The 19553-nt window shown below is 37.9% G+C and overlaps 1 protein-coding gene across 2 annotated transcripts in view; it reads right to left on the bottom strand.

The window, feature by feature from the left end:
• PIP4P2 (phosphatidylinositol-4,5-bisphosphate 4-phosphatase 2) overlaps positions 1-19553 on the bottom strand; it is a 33289-nt gene that overhangs the window by 9535 nt on the left and 4201 nt on the right. For both annotated transcript variants that reach the window (XM_070942138.1, XM_070942136.1), the window contains exons 2-6: positions 10077-10225; positions 7088-7194; positions 3831-3954; positions 2226-2278; positions 981-1071 (exon numbers count right to left, since the gene is read on the bottom strand). In XM_070942138.1, the coding sequence (XP_070798239.1) occupies positions 981-1071; positions 2226-2278; positions 3831-3954; positions 7088-7194; positions 10077-10225 (524 nt within the window). The remainder of the gene's footprint in view (positions 1-980; positions 1072-2225; positions 2279-3830; positions 3955-7087; positions 7195-10076; positions 10226-19553) is intronic.

Here is a 19553-nt window from a genome sequence, read left to right as displayed (position 1 = left end):
TGTGTATGTGTGTGTGTGTACATACATACATACTTGAGAATAGCTAATATTTCTCATTAGAACCAAAAGCTAGAGAAGCCAGGAACCACATTCTTCTTTACAACACTTTTTTCTAGCAGAAATTAGCAAGGACAAATAGTCTTCGTACATGCAAAATACAGAATAAATTGTCTAAACTAACAAAAGTGTTTTGTAAAAATGTCTTTCCTCATAAAATACAATTTAATATCTATATTAAAAATTCTTCTCTGCTAAAAAGAAAAGCAAGGCCCTTCTGGACAACATGGAAGGTATTGCATGTAATTTCTGATGGGTGATTGTTTTGTGCAAATTTGTCTTGTGGTGTTTGGGCTATGTGGGGAACATAAGCCAGCCTAGTATGAAGGCTGCATCCTTCTCTATTTGGCAGCTGAAGACACCATCAGGCCCATTAAAAATCTAGTTGGAGCACAGCCAATAAGACACAGGACAATTTCTATTTCATGTACAAGTAATCTTCAAATGTATGATCCTTATGGAACCACTGACCAACCTGATTTTGCAACTTTTTTGTGGCTGTCGTTAAACAAATCACCCCAGTCATTAAGAAAAACGCCACAGTCCTAAAGAAAACCAGTGGTTCACTCAGACATGGTTTTGCCAAAAAACAATTGGTCATAAGTTGAAGACTACTTGTCATCTGGGCCATAAATTCTAATTTATAATCTGCAGGCAAATCTTGTATTTTGACATTTTCTAGATTTTTAGAGGGCAGAACTGATTTGCAACCTTTTGATAAGATACTACTGTGTTTCCGCGAAAATAAGACCTTATCTTATATTTTTTTGAACCCTGAAATAAGCACTTGGCCTTATTGCCATGCACTCAAAAGCCCGATTGGGCTTATTATCAGGGGATGTCTTATTTTGGGGGAAGCAGGGTAGTTGAAGACATACCATATGTCTGATTCAATATTAAAAACCAACACTAATGCTACTTACAGTTAATCCAACGCCAATGAAAATGAATATCATTCCAATTGTAATATATGCACAGCACCGTCTTCGTGGGAGCGCACATCCAACAGAAGAACTGAAAACACACAGTATTCCATAGCCAGAATTAAACACAGATTGATACAATGATTTTGAAGGTTCACTGAAGAACGTACAAGATAATACTGCAGTTTAAACTCTTTGGGGTTCAAAGTCACATCATGTTCTGGGATTAGTGTGAAAAATATTTCATAATTCTAATTGTTTGTTTAGTTACAGACATTCCAAAATATTTGCAGGAATAGTAAGCTATCATGTGATTATCCAAAAGCTCTAAGGCTGATTTCAACAAAAAAGACCCATGTGCCAACTTGTGATTAGATTTCCCCCCTTAAATCTTGGTGGAATGTCTTTAAACTGATTGACTTGGGCAGTTTTACTTCAATAACAAATGTTCTACTTTAAAACAGAAGAGAAAGCATTACTTGATCACTGTTAATTGAGGCTTTTAATCTGTTCCCTAAGGGTTCCCACTATTGAAAAAGAATAAATGCTATTTCTATCACGGTAGTTTTGACTTTTTTAGAACTGCTATATTTCATACTTTCAGTTTTTATAGATGAATTTTGCTTTGTTACCATTAAAATCTGGATAATGGATATGATTCAAGCATTTTTATTGGGTGTTAAAACCTGGTTTGTATTATTTTTCTGAACTTTATATTCTGATTCTAAATATAACAAAGACAGTAAGATTTTTATTCTAAAATGTATATGGCAGCAAGTATTTATAACTCAGATTTGAAGTATCTCATTATGAAGAGTAGCCTCAACCAGATCTATTGTCTAGAATGCAGTTCTACGTAGTAATTCATCAGCTTTGAACTTTTTAAAAAAAGTGAAAATCCAGCCTACTATAAATTGTACATGCATCACTCACTTAATTTTACCATAAGATGAATGTCTGGATAGACAATTAGATAGACAATTAGGTAGATAAGCTAACAGGAGAAAAACTAAATTGTTTTTACCATTTTATTTGCAAATAATTACTGTATACAAAGCATTTACAATCAAGAAAGTTTACAAGATTTTGACTTGAAAACGTTAGAAATGAAAACATCAGTTGACAATGTAAACACTGTTAATGTTATTCTTTTTAAAGATAACATGCATTAATTGAGAACTAATATTTGGAATAAAATTGCATCCATAAACACTAGGATGTATAGCTGTATTTGTAGGAACTTACATTTTTTTGCAATGTGGGCACTTTGCCAATGTGTTGAATCTCAGTTCCATCCACTGCAACAAAGAAACTAGGTTGAAAAAAATGCCAGCATGAAAAATACTTATTTTGCTTCACATTAAATGCCATGGGTATCACAGCAAAATAGTTTGTTTCTCATGACTTTTATTCCTTATTTTCTTTCGTCACTGCAATGTTCTGTTTTAGGCAATATCCCCATACTTTGTGGTTTGGGAGTTCTATGTAAAATAATTTCCCATGACTTGATAGTTACAGACCTCTGTATATTATTCAAGAATTGTAGTACTTTTCAGTACTAATAATTGTAATAGCATAAGTATTCCATGATTATGATCTTATCTACATATAATCATGACAGATAAATGGTACAGATAGATAGATAGATAGATAGATAGATAGATAGATAGATAGATAGATGACACACACACAGAGATTATTGATGTCCATAGAAAAAAGTCTTTTTAACTTTTTAAAAATTTCTAAATATAAATAGACATCCACAAAATCATTGCATGATTAAAAATATTAATTGTCCTTTCATTCAAATGGTCAGCTAACAGCACTGTGTTATCTAGCTGTCATATATTAGAGGTAGTCCTTGATTTACAACTATAAGAGAACCTGCCTAATACGGTCATAAGTTGTGACAATCAGGTCAACCATATGACTATGATTTTACAATTTTTTTGTGGCAGTTGTTAAGTAAACCCTTTGTTCGCTATGGGCCAGTTTTATCAAAACCCTGAAGCAAATGCAAAACCAGAAGTAAAATGCAGTCATGTGACCATGGGATGCTGTAAGTAGCTGGTTGCTGAGCACCCAAAGTGAAGTCACATGACTGCAGGGGGTGGGCATCGGAGCTTTGAATCCAGGTTGGATGTATCCCTCACAACTTTGAACAGTTGCTAAGTGACCTGGGCATCGGAGCTTTGAATCCAGGTTGGATGTATCCCTCACAACTTTGAACAGTTGCTAAGTGACCTGTTGTAAGCCGAGGATTACCTGTTCATCATCTTGTAATTGGAGATTGAGGTTTAGTCCCATGTGTCCGCGCAAAGTACACATTCTACTAATTAGCAATAATTATTTCGTATCACAGAATTATTACATTAACTACTTAGAACAAAAAAACTCTTAATGGTTTGCCCTAAAGCAGAGGTGTCAAACTTGATTTCATTGAGGGCCATGTCAGGGCTGTTTGACCTTGGGGGGCTGGAGTGGGCATGGCCAGGGTGGGCATGGCCAGCTTGATGTCACTCGTGTCAGGGGTGTGTGTGGCAGCCCGAGCACTTTGCCAGAGAAAACAGGCTCTCAAGCTCCATTTTTGCTGGCAGAGGCACTGCGGGACAGTCCTTTGCTGTTTTCAGGGCGGCCCCACAGACCAGATTTAAGCACACCATGGGCCGGATCCCGCCCCTGGGACTTGAGTTTGACATCCATGCCCTAAAGCTTAGATTTTATGCTTGTGAATAAACTTGCTATGATAAATGAACTGTGACAAAGGATTTAAAAACCTCAGACTAGTTTGAATATTCTATCCAATGAATTAATTTGACCCTCCTGTTGTTTCATCATGACTGTACTTACTAGAAATGTATTTCCACAGTGTCCACACACTACTCTGGTGCCTTCTGGCTGGGCAGGTATTGCAGGCTGCGCTGGCTGCTCCTCTGGAATTAGCATTACTGGACTGAGATTAATGATGCGTCTACTGTCAGAAGTAAAGATGTCATACCATTTCAGAAAAAAAGAGAGGAAAAAGACTCTTTGATCATCTAGTATCCTTTCTACAAAGAAAACTCATTGGCTCAATTTTATTTGCCAAATTGCTGCACCAAACACAAAGACAGTTAGGTAAACTGGTATCAATTCCTGTAAAATAATCAAAGTTTTGAAATATAAACTTATCTTCAAATGAATAGAAAATGCCATAAAATTAAAAATCATGCACATATTGAAACCAAGGTAAATTAGGAACAGACCATCCAAGCCTGTAAGGTATGAAACATCTGGCGCAATGCAGGAATCCTAATTAAACCATCTCAGACAGTTGCTACTTAGCCTCAACTTGAATACATCTGGGCAGCTCTCATAGTAATTATTTCCACTGTCAAACGGCCTGAGTTACTGAGAACTGAAACTTTATTTATGTAACCTGGCTGCACTGCCTTGAAGTCTTAATCATCCCTGTAAACTATCATCCTTATAATTCAAGTTGCCCAAAAGCCGAAAGTAACTACGAAGAGTTCATTATTCTGATCCATAGTTTGTTGAAATTACTGGTTAAAGTAGTAATTGTATACTCTTTCTAGTAACTAGGCCAGTGGATAGCCAACTTCAAATCCAATTCCTTGATAACTGATTAATAGACAAGTCTGGTTTTAGAAGTTAACAGAAGTTAAACGATTGGGCAGAAGAATTTAAAGTACCATCTTCTAGAAGATTTCAGTTTGGAGCTGAATACTATTCAAAAACCAAGGGTACTGTATTCAGGTCCAAACTACTTCCAACCCAAGGCCAAACTCATGGTGATCTTAGTTTACTTCAGAAAAATTACTATAAATTCTGAACTGATTGCATTTTCTGAAATGGAGATAGTAAGACCAATATCCTGACTGTATTTATAATTATTCACTGGAAAGTAAACAATGCTTCAGTAGTATCTTTCTCAAAAGTTATAGATTGCTTTAGATAAGATTGAGAAGAAGAAAAAACCTGCACGATACCCTGTCCTGTTTTCTAAAACATCTAATTTCATAATCGTTATTCAAAATTCATAATCAATCAATTTTGATTGATTAGTTTTGCTGCAAACAATATATTGGACCATTAGAAACTGATAATGAAACAATGAAAGGAGAGTGATCTCTACTGGTTTGGTATCAATTATAAGAAAGCATTTTATTAATTAAATGTGGGATTGACTTTAATGCAATAAATACTGCTGGCACCATGTTTGTTCATATGCGTGTGCGTGCTTGTGCATTGCACATATTCCACTTTAAAATCCTCTTCTACAGATTAAAGATAGTTAAATTGAACCGTGATCAATCTCCTTGATTAATCCACATATCTCTGGATCAGTGAAACTGAAGCTGGATTAAACTCTTGGGCAAAGGGGATTAAAGCAAATATAAAGGGTTTCATCATTTAGGCCTAATCTAGCATTAAAGAAATAACTATAGCATTATTAATATCATATCTAGTATTTAGTTCTCAAGCTCATCCCATGTATACATTAACTCAATACTTGTAGTCCTCGATTTACAACAGTTCATTTAGAGACCGTTCAAAGTTACAACAGCACAGAAAAAAATGACTCATGACCATTTTTCACAGTTACAATTTTTTGCAGCATCCCCATGATCATGTGATCAAAATTTAGGCGCTTGGCAACTGGTTCATATTTATAATGGTTGCAGTGTGCCAAGATCACATGATCACCTTTTGCAACTTTCTGACAAGCAAAGTCAATGGGAAAACCAGATTCACTTAACAAGGTTACTAATTTACCAACTGCAGTGACTCAGTTAACAACTATGGCAAGAAAAGTTGTAAAAATGGGCAAAGCTCACTTAATAAATGTCTCACTTAACAATAGAAATGTTGGTCATAAGTCAAGGACTATCTGTAATTGCTGTTGAGGTAATAAATATCAATTACTAGATATTACCAACTTTCCTCCTGTTTTCATATCCTTAAGTTGATGGAGTTGATTAGTTATGATAACAAAGTATAAGAAAGGAAATGAAAGTACCGGTAATCCATCAGACTTTTCCCTAGTTTAGTTCTCTGGTTTAACCATACACCTTTTCCTGAAAATTAGTCAGTTTAGCACTCAATTAGTCATATTCTTGTGCAGATAGAGGATAATGTAAAATGTGTTTGTGTGTATGTGTGTGCGTGTGTTTGTGTGCATGTGTATTTTGTGTAAAATCAGAAACATACTTTGGAATCAGACCTGGACAGCTTTTATTCTGATGGCATTTAGGAAAGATTTACGAACTTGACTTTTCCAGGTCTTGGGACAGGTTAGAAGGGGAGTGATTGTTTTGATGTTGTTGTTTTTATATTGATGCTATAGCTCATATTTCCAATGTGTTGAGCTTTTTAATTCTATTTTTAAAATTTATGTTATTTTACCTCAGTTCTGTTTTAGAATTTGAGCTGCCTGCCCAGAGTCATGCTAATGTTGGGAAGTGCCAAAATAAAATTAGATAAAAAATAAACACATAAACAGTACAATATGACTGAAACCTCTAGTAAGTTACTTTAAAAAGGTAAATCAACCTCATCTACAAGGCTCAATAGACATCTGACCCAACAGCAGGTCTCCAAGGCCTTCAGGGAGACTCCCTCCCTCCCTCCCTCCCTCTCCCTCCCTCCCTCCCTCCCTCCCTCCCCCCCCCCCCCCTCTCTCTCTCTCTCTCTCTCTCTCTCTCTCTCTCTCTCTCTCTCTATATATATATATATATATATATATATATATATATATATATATATATATAAAACTAATCAGCCTTAACACCAATAATGCTACTGTAATCAATAGAATTATGAATTTTTTATGAAGGCATGAATACCTTCCATTAGACATTATGTATATTCTTCTCATAATTAAAGAAAGTGGATGTGCACAAAAAATAGTCATCTTCCTTTTTTTCCTGAGTCATTATTATTGATCTCCTATCGCTCCTCTAATTAATCTATATTTGGTAATGGCACAAATAAATATTTACATCTGCTTGACTTGCATAGGCTAGTGTCACAGTTTATATGAAATGAAATGATGAAAACAATCAAATCATATCAAGGACAGATTGAAAATTTTCTGTGGCTCTTACCAATTGGGTCTTGGACATCCTATTCTCCGTGATGTATCCTTACAGATAAGCAGACAGTTACATGGACATCTAACATACTTTTTCCCTGAAGGAGGGTTTTTGATTGGCTACACAATAAGAAAAAGAAATCACATACATGTTGATTCTCAAAAAACAAACAAACCTTACAATGATTAAAACAGAGCAACAGAAATGATTCCACTTCAGTTAAAAGTGTTATAGCACAACATATTTTTCCTTTTAATTTTAATACCAATTACTGGTAGTGTGTTTAAAATTCAAAGTTACATATAGATGTGCCAGTAGCTATTACTGTATGTATTTAATAAAATGTCTTTCATAGTACTATATTCTCCTCTATCCTCCCTAGAGTTTCTTTAACATATACCCAAGAATGGTTATCATACAATTAAACAATACAATATATAACATAAACAGAGACAATGCCATAAATTGCAGTTACTACAAACCAGACTCCTATTGTTGTTTACTTATTTAATTTTATAGATGAAAGTCTCAAGAACCAGAATACCATAAAATAATTCTTTTCTTAGTTATTAAAGATTTCCCAGAATCAAATTACATAAATGACTTCAAGAAAAGAGTTCCATAAATTGGGCTAATTTTGAGAAATGCCCAAGGAGAATTCCAAGAATTGGTGAATTGGCTTTTGTCTTTAAACAAGCAGAATCGGCTGGCCAGACAATATTGGGAAAACATTGACCAGAAATGGGGTGACTACAAAATAGGTAAACTGGTGGATATATCAACAATCAGATGTAAATCCTTTCAAAATTCTAAACTATGATATAAAGAAGGAATTTTATGCAAAAGAGTTAAGAAACGATAGTTTGATTTATTTTTGGCTGTTAACATTCAAAAAGTTATTGTGTGTTTCTATCTGGTTTCCATCAATCCTATCTGTTTATTATCATCTGTATCTTATTTTTTCTTGCTAAAGAGATTCATGTTTGATGTAATAATATCTTAGAACAATGTAATATAGTATAATAAACAAAATATTCACTGCAACCAAAAATCAAGGAAGATTTAAATGACATGTTTGATGTTGACTTTCTAATGATTTAAATTATTTTCTAATCCAATAATAGAAGTTTTATTTGATAATTAACAATGGTATAAATGTTTTAATACAATTATGATAAGAAAAAGTAAACACTTGCAACAGAGGAAAAATGGTTATTCTGCTAAAAGAAGTTTGAATAAACTATGTGGATATGTATGTATGTACACACACATATAGATACACAGAGAGAGATTCAAAGGTTAACTAGTTATTTAGGCTAACTAGCTTAGACCATAATAAACACTGGATTACAACAGGGACACTTGCATTATTATTGGTGATACTATTTGCCATTTCTGAAATGACTGTCTGACTCACAGAATTTAAATTCTCATGCAGCAACTGAAGCTAATTATCACTCCTCTTCCTGAATCATACTGAAAACATTCTCTCTTAAGAACAATCTATTCCCCAACCATTCTATTTGATTTCTTTCCCCATGTTCCCCCAAATTCATGTAGCATCTTCCCAAATGAAGAAAATTCCCCTTTTCCCTCAGCTAAATTCATCTATACCAGGAGTGGGTTCTACATATCTTTACTACCGGTTTGCATTGTCGGGGTCAGTGGGCGGAGCCTCCCACCGGTTTTACTACCGATTCTTGCGAACCGTTTTGGAACAGGGGCAACTCACCACTGATCTATACTATGTAGAAGATGACTGGTGAAAGCAACATGTCCTTTTCTGCCTCTATCTTCTTTCAAGGACCTGGTAAGCCCATTGTTCCTGCAATCTGAGGAGCCTTCTATCATAACTACCACAGAACACACCTACCATAATTAAAACTCCTTCTTCTCTCAGAAGATGGAACAGAAAAAGAGATGTAACTCAAAACCTGATCAGATCACTGAACCACAAGCATCAGAAGAGGAGGGGATCAGGGAGAAATGATGAAAATGCTACCTTGTTTTGTACGTAGTAATATTCCACATATATAGGAAAGTGGCAGAGTTTGTGGTACCACAACAAAAGTGCAACAAAATGCTAGATCTTTCAGTCTTACACAGGGGTAGGCTGCTGGGGGTTCGCAGCTAAGATTCTGTCCAGTTCGGAGAAATCCCAAATCTCACTTCTAGCTGGCCCCGCCCACCCCTCCCAGGAGTCCCCACGCAGCCCGTTTCGGATGCAGGTAAGAGCAGGGCGTGCACAGAGGCTTGGGGAGAAAAAAAAACAGGCTTACCAAAAGTTTGGGAAGGCCAGAAACAAGCCCATTTCTGGCCTCCAGAGGGCCTCTGGAGCCTGGGAAGGCCATTTTCACCCTCCCGGAGGCTTGAGGAAAGCCTGGGGAGGGCAAAAACACCCTCCCACCATGGTGCAGGAGGTCAACTAGGCCATGCCCACCATGGCCACACCCACTCAACAACCGGGCAGGGAACCCCTTGCTAAAATTTTTGAAGCCCATCTTCAAAACTATGTCTTACAAACATAGGTCCTATGAAATCTACTGAAAGCCAAACTTTGATTTACGCATCCCACGACAAAACTCTCTCTCACACACACATCACTAATCAATGAAATATAAACCAGCTGTTATCACAAAGAAGTGTAAGATTAAAAGCCAATCCTACTATTCCAAGTCCAAACAATACTGAAGCTACTGTTTCGTACTAAAAATATAACTATGGCTGTCCTCACACAAGTGATTCTTATAATGGCATGTAAATGAAACAAAACGTTAAAAAGGTATATTTATGTAGTTACTTACCAAGCACATCTAAATTATATTAAAGTAACCAAAATATCTTGACAATCCCCAAGGCGAGTCATAACTTTTGAGCACCCCCAATATTTGGAAATTGAAAGTTGAAAAATTTGACACGCCCCCCAAATTGCATTCTTGACTACTGTAAAAAAGGTCCAACAGAGCATGTTATAGAGTGAGAAACTTGTAAATCCATTTACCGTAGCTTCGTTGCAGTCTGTGCACTTGACCACATGTTGGTGAAGCTTCCCTTCCAAATGGATTACTGACTGGCACACACGGCAATTTATTATAGGAATAGCAGTGGCATCTGGGCTAGCAATGGCAGTGTAAGGTGGCGGGAGTTCTGCTACAGAAAGAAACGACATATTTGCGTCAGAGCATCTAAAAGTCATTCACACAATGAATACAGAACTAATAGCTCATGTGCCCATGCAGTTCATTCAACTGTCCTTTCGTTCAAAGAATCATCCACTTTAATACTCAAGTGCTATTGTTTCAGGATACATTAATAATAATAATAATAATAATAATAATAATAATAATAATAATAATAATAATAATAATAATTTTATTTCTATACCGCCCTTCTCCCGAAGGACTCAGGGCGGTGTACAGCCTATTTAAAAACACAGAAACAAAACAACAATTAAAATTTTAAATCATTAAATAATTAGGCTCCAATTAAAATCCCAGAAATTTAAAATACCCCAATTTAAAACGTTATGTTAATAGCCCGGCCTGGCGGAACAACAGGGTCTTCAGAGCGCAGCGAAACACCCGGAGGTCGGAGATCTTACGTATTTCCGGGGGCAGTTCATTCCACAGGGATGGGGCTCCCACAGAGAAGGCCCTCCCCCTGGGTGTCGCCAGCCGACATAACTTGGCCGATGGCACCCTGAGGAGACCCTCTCTGTGGGAGCGGACTGGTCGGTGGGAGGCTATTGGTGGCAGAAGTCGGTCTCGAAGGTACCCGGGTCCTATGCCATGGAGCGCTTTAAAGGTGGTAACCAACACCTTGAATCGCACCCGGAAGACCACTGGGAGCCAGTGCAGCTCGCGCAGGAGGGGTGTCACGTGGGCGCAACGAGTTGCACCCATAACCACCCGCGCGGCCGCATTCTGGACCAGTTGGAGCCTCCGAGTGCTCTTCAAGGGGAGCCCCATGTAGAGAGCATTACAATAGTCCAACCGGGAGGTGACAAGGGCGTGAGTGACCGTGCGCAAGGCGTCCCGATCCAGAAAGGGCTGCAACTGGCGAATCAGGCGAACCTGATAAAAGGCCCCCCTGGCCACGGCCGTCATGTGCTCTTCTAAAGACAGCCGTGCGTCCAGGAGGACACCCAGATTGCGAGCCCTCTCTGTGGGCGGCAAGGATTCACCCCCAATATTTCACATTATCTGCAGGGGTGAAATGCTCCCGGTTCGGACTGGATTGCCCAATCCGGTAGCAATGGAGTTGGGTGGTTTGGAGAACCGGTAGCAAAAATCCCTGCCCCACCCACCCACCCAGCTGAGCTGCGCGATCATCAGAGGCTTTTTTTCTTTGGGCTCTGACGATCCAAGCTGAGTTGCCTGATCGGCAGAGGCTTTTTAAAAAATCCCCTGACGATCAGACAACACACCTGGGATCGTCAAAGCCTTTTGAAAGCATTTTTTTACAACCTCTTCGCCGAAGAGGTTGTAGAAAAAATGGTTTTAAAAGTAAAAAAAAAAATTGGCCACGCCCACCCAGTCACATTACCCACCACCACCAAGCCACGTCCACAGAACCAGTAGTAACAAATTTTAGATTTCACCACTGATTATCTGTAAAAAAAAAAAAAAGTCAGAAATTTCCAAGTTGAAATACATATAAATATACAAATAACTTTAAAGATGAACATTAGATTGAAATCAAAACTTTTCCTGTTGCCATTAATGGATAGTCAATTAGGAAAGAATCATGGAAGAATGTTTTTATATATGATTACTGCTGCCAGACACATGTGCAGAAATGAAAAGATTTTGAAATACTCAGAATGGGGGAAAGATTGGTGAAGATGACAGAACTAGGAGAGATGGCAAAATTAACTTGATTAGAGAAGTAATTACATTTATCAGTGCCTGGACAACTCTTATGGGCTTTTTGCAGAAAAAAAAAGAGGAAAATGAACTTGTGATTTATGGGTTTGAAGCAGTGGTGGGATTCAAGTAATTTAACAACTGGTTCTCTGCTCTAATAATTTCTTCCAACCACCAGTTTGCCAAACTACTCAGAAAGTTAACAACCGGTTCTCCCGAAGTGGTGCGAACTGGCTGAATCCCACCACTGGTTTGAAGATTAGAAAGGGTAACTTATGGAAAGAAGGAACATTCTGATATAGCTTTAGAGAGAAAAGGCAAAATATAAATATAACTGCTGTCCAGAAGTCGAAAGCCACTTCTTTATAAGCTTTTCTGAAAAGTTACCATTTGTCAAAAAACATTCAGTACCTGATACCTCTAATAAAATAAACTCCAGGCAATTCTAGCCCTTATTAAGAGATATCAAAATTAGAAAAACAGCTGTATCATACCAGTTTTGCAACTCTGAAGTAACGTGTGTCTAAATCTGGGTTTAGATCTGAAATCAATATCCTGCATCAACATTACTTGTAGCCATAGTTTGTATCCAGGACAAAATGATTGCAATGAAAAATGTATTATTACATCTACTAGTAGAGACAATACTCAGCAAGCACACAAGTTAGCCGGTGTTATACAGAACAGGACTAACTCGGCTTGTTTCATTTTAGCCTTGGATTTCAGAAGGTGACATATGCTGAAAGAATCCCTTTGAGCTAAATTCCCCTTTGCAAAACACTTTAAAATTACCGGTATATACTTCTTTGCACTTCTAAATATGCAAAGGATTTGGACTAAAAAGGATGTGCTCCTCACACACAAATTCTTCTCTCCAACAGATGGCAGATGAATTTAAACCCAGACCATCATCCCAATTCTCAGCTTTATAGACTTGCTGAGTTCATTGGATTACCGTATGCTTTCCTGAGCTGGACTCAAATGTTTGCAGGCTCTTTGAAATGTCTATTAATTAAAATCCAAGAAAATCAGCTGTAGATCTTTAATTTCAATCAAATCTTTCCTGGTTTGTACATATGACAACTGTGTCCAACAGTTCCATCAAGCAAAATTTGAGGAGATCTGTTAAGGTCCTTTTCTTTCTTTGACTCAGATAGGAAATAATAGTTTTCTTTTGGGAAAAGAGTGTAAAGAAACAAAAATGTTCTTTTAGCACATTGCCCTCCCATTTCTCTCACCGTGCTTTGTTTTTAGCAATTATTTTTTCAACTGTAGACACATATAGAATTTAAGAAAGCATTCTGAACTGCAATAAAGATTTGCCATCATGGAAGTGAGGATTTGGTCAAACATGAAATGTTAAATGAGATTTTTTTCCCCTTCTCTGTTCACTTGTGTATGTACACATGGATGAAGTTCATGTAGTCTCACTCTCTCACATACACATATATATCTTCCATTATGAGCAACGTTGGTATTACTTTTTCTTGAAATACCAGACTTTTTGAGCAAAGGGCAAAGCTACCACCATCTGAGCTCTGGTGCTTATGAATTGAGCCAGTTTGAAATAATTAAAAACGGTTAATTTTAAAAATGACAAGTTGGAGGGCCTTAACTCGGACAGAGTGCTGCCAGCTCCATCTCATCTATTGCTACAAGATATAAAGAATGGCATTGAAAACAACAGTTTCACTTGGTTTTATGACTCAAAGGCAGATTATAAACCCAGGCAAAAGATTAGTCCAAAACTAAGGAACATTGTGACAATCATTTAAAGAGGAAATAAGCTTTTGGAGAGGCTCCCACTGCTAAGTTAGTAGCATTTCAAAGGAATTCCTTGGGAGAAACCAATACACGTAAGTTACTCCTTTTCCGGTATTTATACGTCAAGATTTGCCCCTACATTGCAAAATATTTACACTGTCAGACAACACACAGTACTAGCAGTTGTGGAAATGTTTATTCCTATTTCCCAGTCATTTCCAAAAGGCCTCATTTTCGCAAGTCTCTTGTGTCCTTAGAGCAATAAGGTTCAAGCCATCTTACTAGTACTGGTGTGTACACAGATTTATAACCCCTTCTTGACGTCACTCACATCTCCAGAAATAAATGGAGAATAATTCAGTGAAGGAAAAGAAAAACAGAACTTCTTCTAGCCTTTAGACCTTAGATCCAAGAAAGTGTGTGGAACACTTTCATGATCACAAGTCAAGCAGAGTATAAGAGTTATTTAGCAGTTCAAAGCATAAGGAAGATTTGCTGCTATAAAATCTATATTCTCTTTGCCTTCACACTCACAAAAGCCAACACTGATCCATAGAATATCACACCTATTTCCACTTAAACTTTCCTTTCCCAGGAAGATTTGTTTTCGTCAGACACAATACAGGTAGTCCTCAACTTACGACAATTGAGCCCAAAATTTATATTGCTAAGTGAGAAATTTGCTAAGTGAGTTTTGCCCCATTTTATGACTGTTCTTGCCACATTTGTTAAGTGGATCACTGCAGTTGTTAAATCAGTAAAATGGTTGTTAAGTGAATCTGGTTTCCCCATTGACTTTCCTTGTAAGAAGGTTGCAAAAGGTGACCACATGACCCCAGGACACTGCAATCGTCATAACTGTGAGTCAGTTGTTCAAGCATCCATATGTCAATCATCTGACCATGGGGATGCTGCAATGGTCAGAAGTGGGAAAAAATGGTCGTAAGTCACTTTTTCCAGTGCTGTTGTAACTTCAAATGGTCACTAAGCGAACTGTGGTAAATTGAGGACTAACTGTATATCCAACACAATCCATGCTCTGCAACTGGAAAAGACAAAGGCAGATTTGATTTTGTTCCTTTCAAATTAGAAAGATGCTCAGTTACTGTTAATGCAGCTGAAGAAAAATCTACACCCCCTTGCCTAAACCTTGAATTGTAATTATCAAGAGGAAAATGGAAATAAAATAGGGGGAAAATGGACAGGAAAAACCACAGCTGCTATACTTCCAATTTTAGTTGGAGAGCTCCATCAAGACAGAATGCATCAAGACAGAATGTAAAAATGACAGGATTTGTGACTCCACTGGGCAAATGACACAATTATGTACTTGTATCATAGCACATGTAAAAACATAAGTTCTATTATTTGCATGACAGTCATGTGTTCATATTAACACCACTCCCTCCCATACACACACACACACACACACACACACACACACACACACACACACACACAATGTAGGCTTTCCCATATGGAAAGCTTTCGTGTCCGATTCCCAAATGTGCCAAATCCATATCAATGGTTACTTATCTGCCAACAAACTAATCTGTCTGAAGAATTAAGTAGAAATCCTGCCTGACTACCAGTAGCAAAGAAAAGGTCATTATTTTTTTCCCCCAACTAGCGTAGTCCCTGCAATCATTCTTTTAAACCTCTTAATGTCTTGGGGGTCCCTTAACAGCACTGCTTCAATTAACCCTTAAATGCATTATGAGAGAATTGAAGGGAACTTGAGTGCAGGGAGGAGCAGTCAAATTAGAGAGCAGGTGCTTCGGGCAGCTGCAGCTGGCATCCCCTTCAGCAAAATGAGAGGAGGAGAGGAAATTGGAGCTGCCTGGTTTCCATCTGGAAGGGTGGCGGAATGACTACATTGTTCTTGCCCCTTCTGGGATGCATGAGTGAGGATCCTGCTCCTTCTGCCTCCATTGCCTTTGCCTTAAACACACTAAGAGATAATGTTATCAAGAACCTACAACAGTGCTGCCAATACCTATGACACGGGTGTCAACAGTGACACCTTACAATGTTTCCGGTGACCTAGCAGCATTCACCAACACCCAACAGCACTTATTCCCGAAAGCACACCCCATTCTTGCACAATTTGAGGAGGCTGCATGAGAATGGGCTGTGTGCTCTCATGGAACCTCCACCCCCCCCCAGAAGTCACGTGAAATGTATGTGCTCTCACATGACCTCTGGAGCATTCAAGAATTGTGTGAGAACAGGACATGCTTTGGTATGGTTTTAGGAGGCTCCAGAGGCCACGGAAGAGCATTCTACAAAGCATGCTTCAGGAACGAAGGCCTCGTAAGACCCAGAGCTGTCTCGGGTAGGTCCCAGGGGCCTGTCAATAGAAGGAGAACACACACTTGAACATATGATTGGATTGTACATTTTATAAAATAAATTAATATGTTAACAATTGTTTCTCTCTTGTTTTGGAGATGGTATTGTGACATGCCAGCAAAATCAAAGTAGGAATTTTCTGAATTTTTGGAATGCTAAGCCAAAAGGTTTGCCATCACAGACCTACAATGATTGCTTAAAGCTGCTATATTTCACCTCACTCACATAAAAAGTAAAATAAATGAATGGCCTAGGAAAGAACTAAATTTGCCTCCCATAATCTTCCTCTTTGAGATTTCTGGAACTCAACAATTGGCAAAAATGGATACTGTTTTCTATTGTTGTAGGGGAACACGTGCATGAAACTTAAGTTAAATCCCTAAACTAGATTTATTCCTAAACTAGATTTATTCATTATATTTAAGGAACCCAAGAATATTTGATCCTGCTCTCACATATACCCTACCATGTCTACTTTGCATCATTATTCCAGTCATTATGAATTTTCTACCCCCACCATAAGTCAGGAATGGAGTAGCAACCAAAATAATGAATCCATCTCTGAAAAGCAAAGGGATATTTTCATAGTGAAATATTGAGCTTCATATAAAGTATGTAAGCATACTTTACATGAATGTAAAAGCAAACAAAATAAAAAGTGTGGTTTTACAGGAAAAAAATGACAATGACACACATATTGAAGAACCTGGAATTATGAACTGAAAATATTTAAAGATATTTATCTCTAGATAACTCCCCCCAGTTCACACACATACATCTGATATACATCAGGCTCTGTTTGCCCTTAAAATCTGCCTTTTTCTCCAGGGATTTGGCTTCAGTGGAGTGGGGGTCCCCTTTTGGTTGTTTTTACTGTTGTGTTTCATCACCATTTTGTATTTGGAATGTCATATTATATATAGCATGTAAATTTAATATTATGTGGATCTTTTGTTTTTCTGATGCACACCATCCAGTCACATTGTTTGCCTTATAAATCCAGTACAATAAATCGATCAATAAAATGAATAGATGATATAGCTATACAATGTCCATACTTGGGAATAAATCCAAATACTAAAATGCCTTTCCAGGGATATTTTGACCAAAGGAAATGAACCCAGTAAACCCAGCCTTTTGCACTTTTGATTGTTGTCAGATATCAGGCTAGACACAGCAATAAATCTCAGTGCTCCAAAAACTTAACCCCTGAAAGTTCAGTAACTAAGTAACAGAAGGAGCTTCTTCACAGATTTGCCCCTGCTAGATATATTGCTTTACAAGGGTGAAGATTCGTTCTCCAAGTTTCTGGGTTGATTTCCGAATGTTTTGTTACCTGGCTAAGTAACATCTTCAGTGCGGTTGGTAACGAAATGTTCAGAAACCAGCCCACAAGCTCAGAGATTGAACCTTCCTACATCCGAGCTACAGATATTCGCCATTATTGCATATTGTTTTATTGCAGACAAGAAAGTAGTGGTATGTACCCAGGAAATCTGCTTACCTCAGAAGGTAGGAATCAAAGTATTTTCCTCCTACCTTTTCAAGGTTACAGACTATCTCAGTACTTCTTAACTTCAGTGCCTTTAAGATTGTGGATTTCAACTTCCAGAATTCTCCAGCCTGTAATCTGTCTGAGCAATTCACATTTTAAAGGTGCCAAGGTTGAGAAACAATGGACTATCTGACTTTTTCCTGGTCTGCCTCAACAGGGTCAGCACTTACATAGATTCAATGATGCACCAGCTATATCAGCAGTCACCAACTTGTGGTCTGTGAGAAAATTTTGGTGGTGCGCATAAAAATTATTTGCATTTTTTTATATTGCACTAAATACTATTTATCTTTTTAAAAATTCATATTAGTGGTCCGTGGGATTTAAATTTATGAATTTAGTGGTCCCTGAGGTCCGAAAGGTTGGTGACCCCTGAGCGATATACCACTACCAGCTGTGGCTATTATGCTTAATAAATACAAATACTTCATAGGATCACTGAATATTGTACGATAGTCTTTCTACTATTATAGTCTTTCTACTAAGAAATTCATTCACTATCCACACAGCCGTGAATGGGTGATGAGGGGGTGACTGAATATTTATTTTTATTTTATTTATTTATTTTGTCAAGTACGTATTAGATAATAATTACCAAATTTAAACTCATTCATCTTTCATTTGCATGATGTTCATAAATGTAACTCTGTGTAACTGTAATTAAAATGATTATCTTCCAGGTTTGGAAAAGAGCATCTTGCTGCAGGAGATAGGATTCAGGTTACTCATAGCTTATGTAGGAGTGCATCTGTGAAAAAATATTTGGCAACTTTCCCCTTCCTCAACATTTAAAATTTAAGGGTAGCTTACTCTTTCTTTATACCTTTAGCCAAGGCTGATGAATTAAACTACACTTACAATTACAGCAATGAGCACAGTATTCCATAGCATCTATTAACACACAGGTAACAAAACTGAAGTAGCCAGCTTTTTAAAAAATTCTAATACATAGCTCAAATGCAAGCTGGACCTCAGCTAAGCAAGAGGTAGGGTGTGCTTCAATGCAGACATAATTTCAAAGAAGAATTCACCAATGTTCCTGCACATAGGATCAGTACAGAAACTAAAGAGACAGCAACCATATCACCCAGTGACCTGATAAATGTTGCTGTATCCTTGCCAAGAATATCTTCTCAGTGGTTTTGATCACTGGCTTTAATCTCTACTGCCCAGCAAATCATTTAAAGATTGCTTTGTGTTCATTACCGTGGGGAACAAAAAATCATCTGGACAGCCATCGCCCATATCTTTTTTAGCTCTCTCTTTTAAATAAGCCACAGTGTCTGGATTCATAAAAAGCATTAAGCCAACAAGTGTGTTTAGTAGGATACAGTGGCTAGATGTGCCCAACGTTTTAAGCCAGAGATGTCAAATTCAAGGCCCGCAAGCCAGATCTGGCCAGTGGTGTGCTTAGACCTGGCCTATGGAGCCACCCTGGAAACAGTGAAGAACCAACCTGTGGTGCCTCTGCCAGCAAAATGGAGCTAGGAGGGCCATACACGGCCCTGCCAGGCTCCATTTTTGGTCGTGATGGCCTCCTACAGCCCTCTTCCGGTGAAACAGAGCCTGGGGAGTCTGTTACGGCTGAAAATGGAACCTTGATGAGTGACCTCAAGCTGGCCATGCCCATCCTGGCCACACACACCCGGCCCCCTGAGGTCAAACACAACTCTGATGCGGCCCTCAATGAAATCGAGTTTGGCACCCCTGTATTAAGCTATACCCAAACACATCACAGTAATGATCTCATTGTGAGCCCTTCATAGTAGACCAGGCCAACAAACAGGCCAAGTGAGGATTTCAGGAAAGCTCTTTATTGTAGTTAGGTAGAATAGCACTATCTTGAAAATTTGTCTAGGCTCCCTCTCTATCCCAGCTTATACTAAACAAAATAAAGGGGGAATTATTTAGAGTTTTTTTCCTCATTCTTTCTTCTTTTTCA

Source organism: Pituophis catenifer, unplaced genomic scaffold (genome assembly GCF_029215685.1).
Source record: "Pituophis catenifer annectens isolate HBS135680 unplaced genomic scaffold, rPitCat1.0.hap2 SCAF_3, whole genome shotgun sequence".
NCBI classification, from domain to species: domain Eukaryota; kingdom Metazoa; phylum Chordata; class Lepidosauria; order Squamata; family Colubridae; genus Pituophis; species Pituophis catenifer.
Note: the sequence above shows the minus strand (reverse complement) of the source record. Positions and strands in the feature narration are given on the sequence as shown.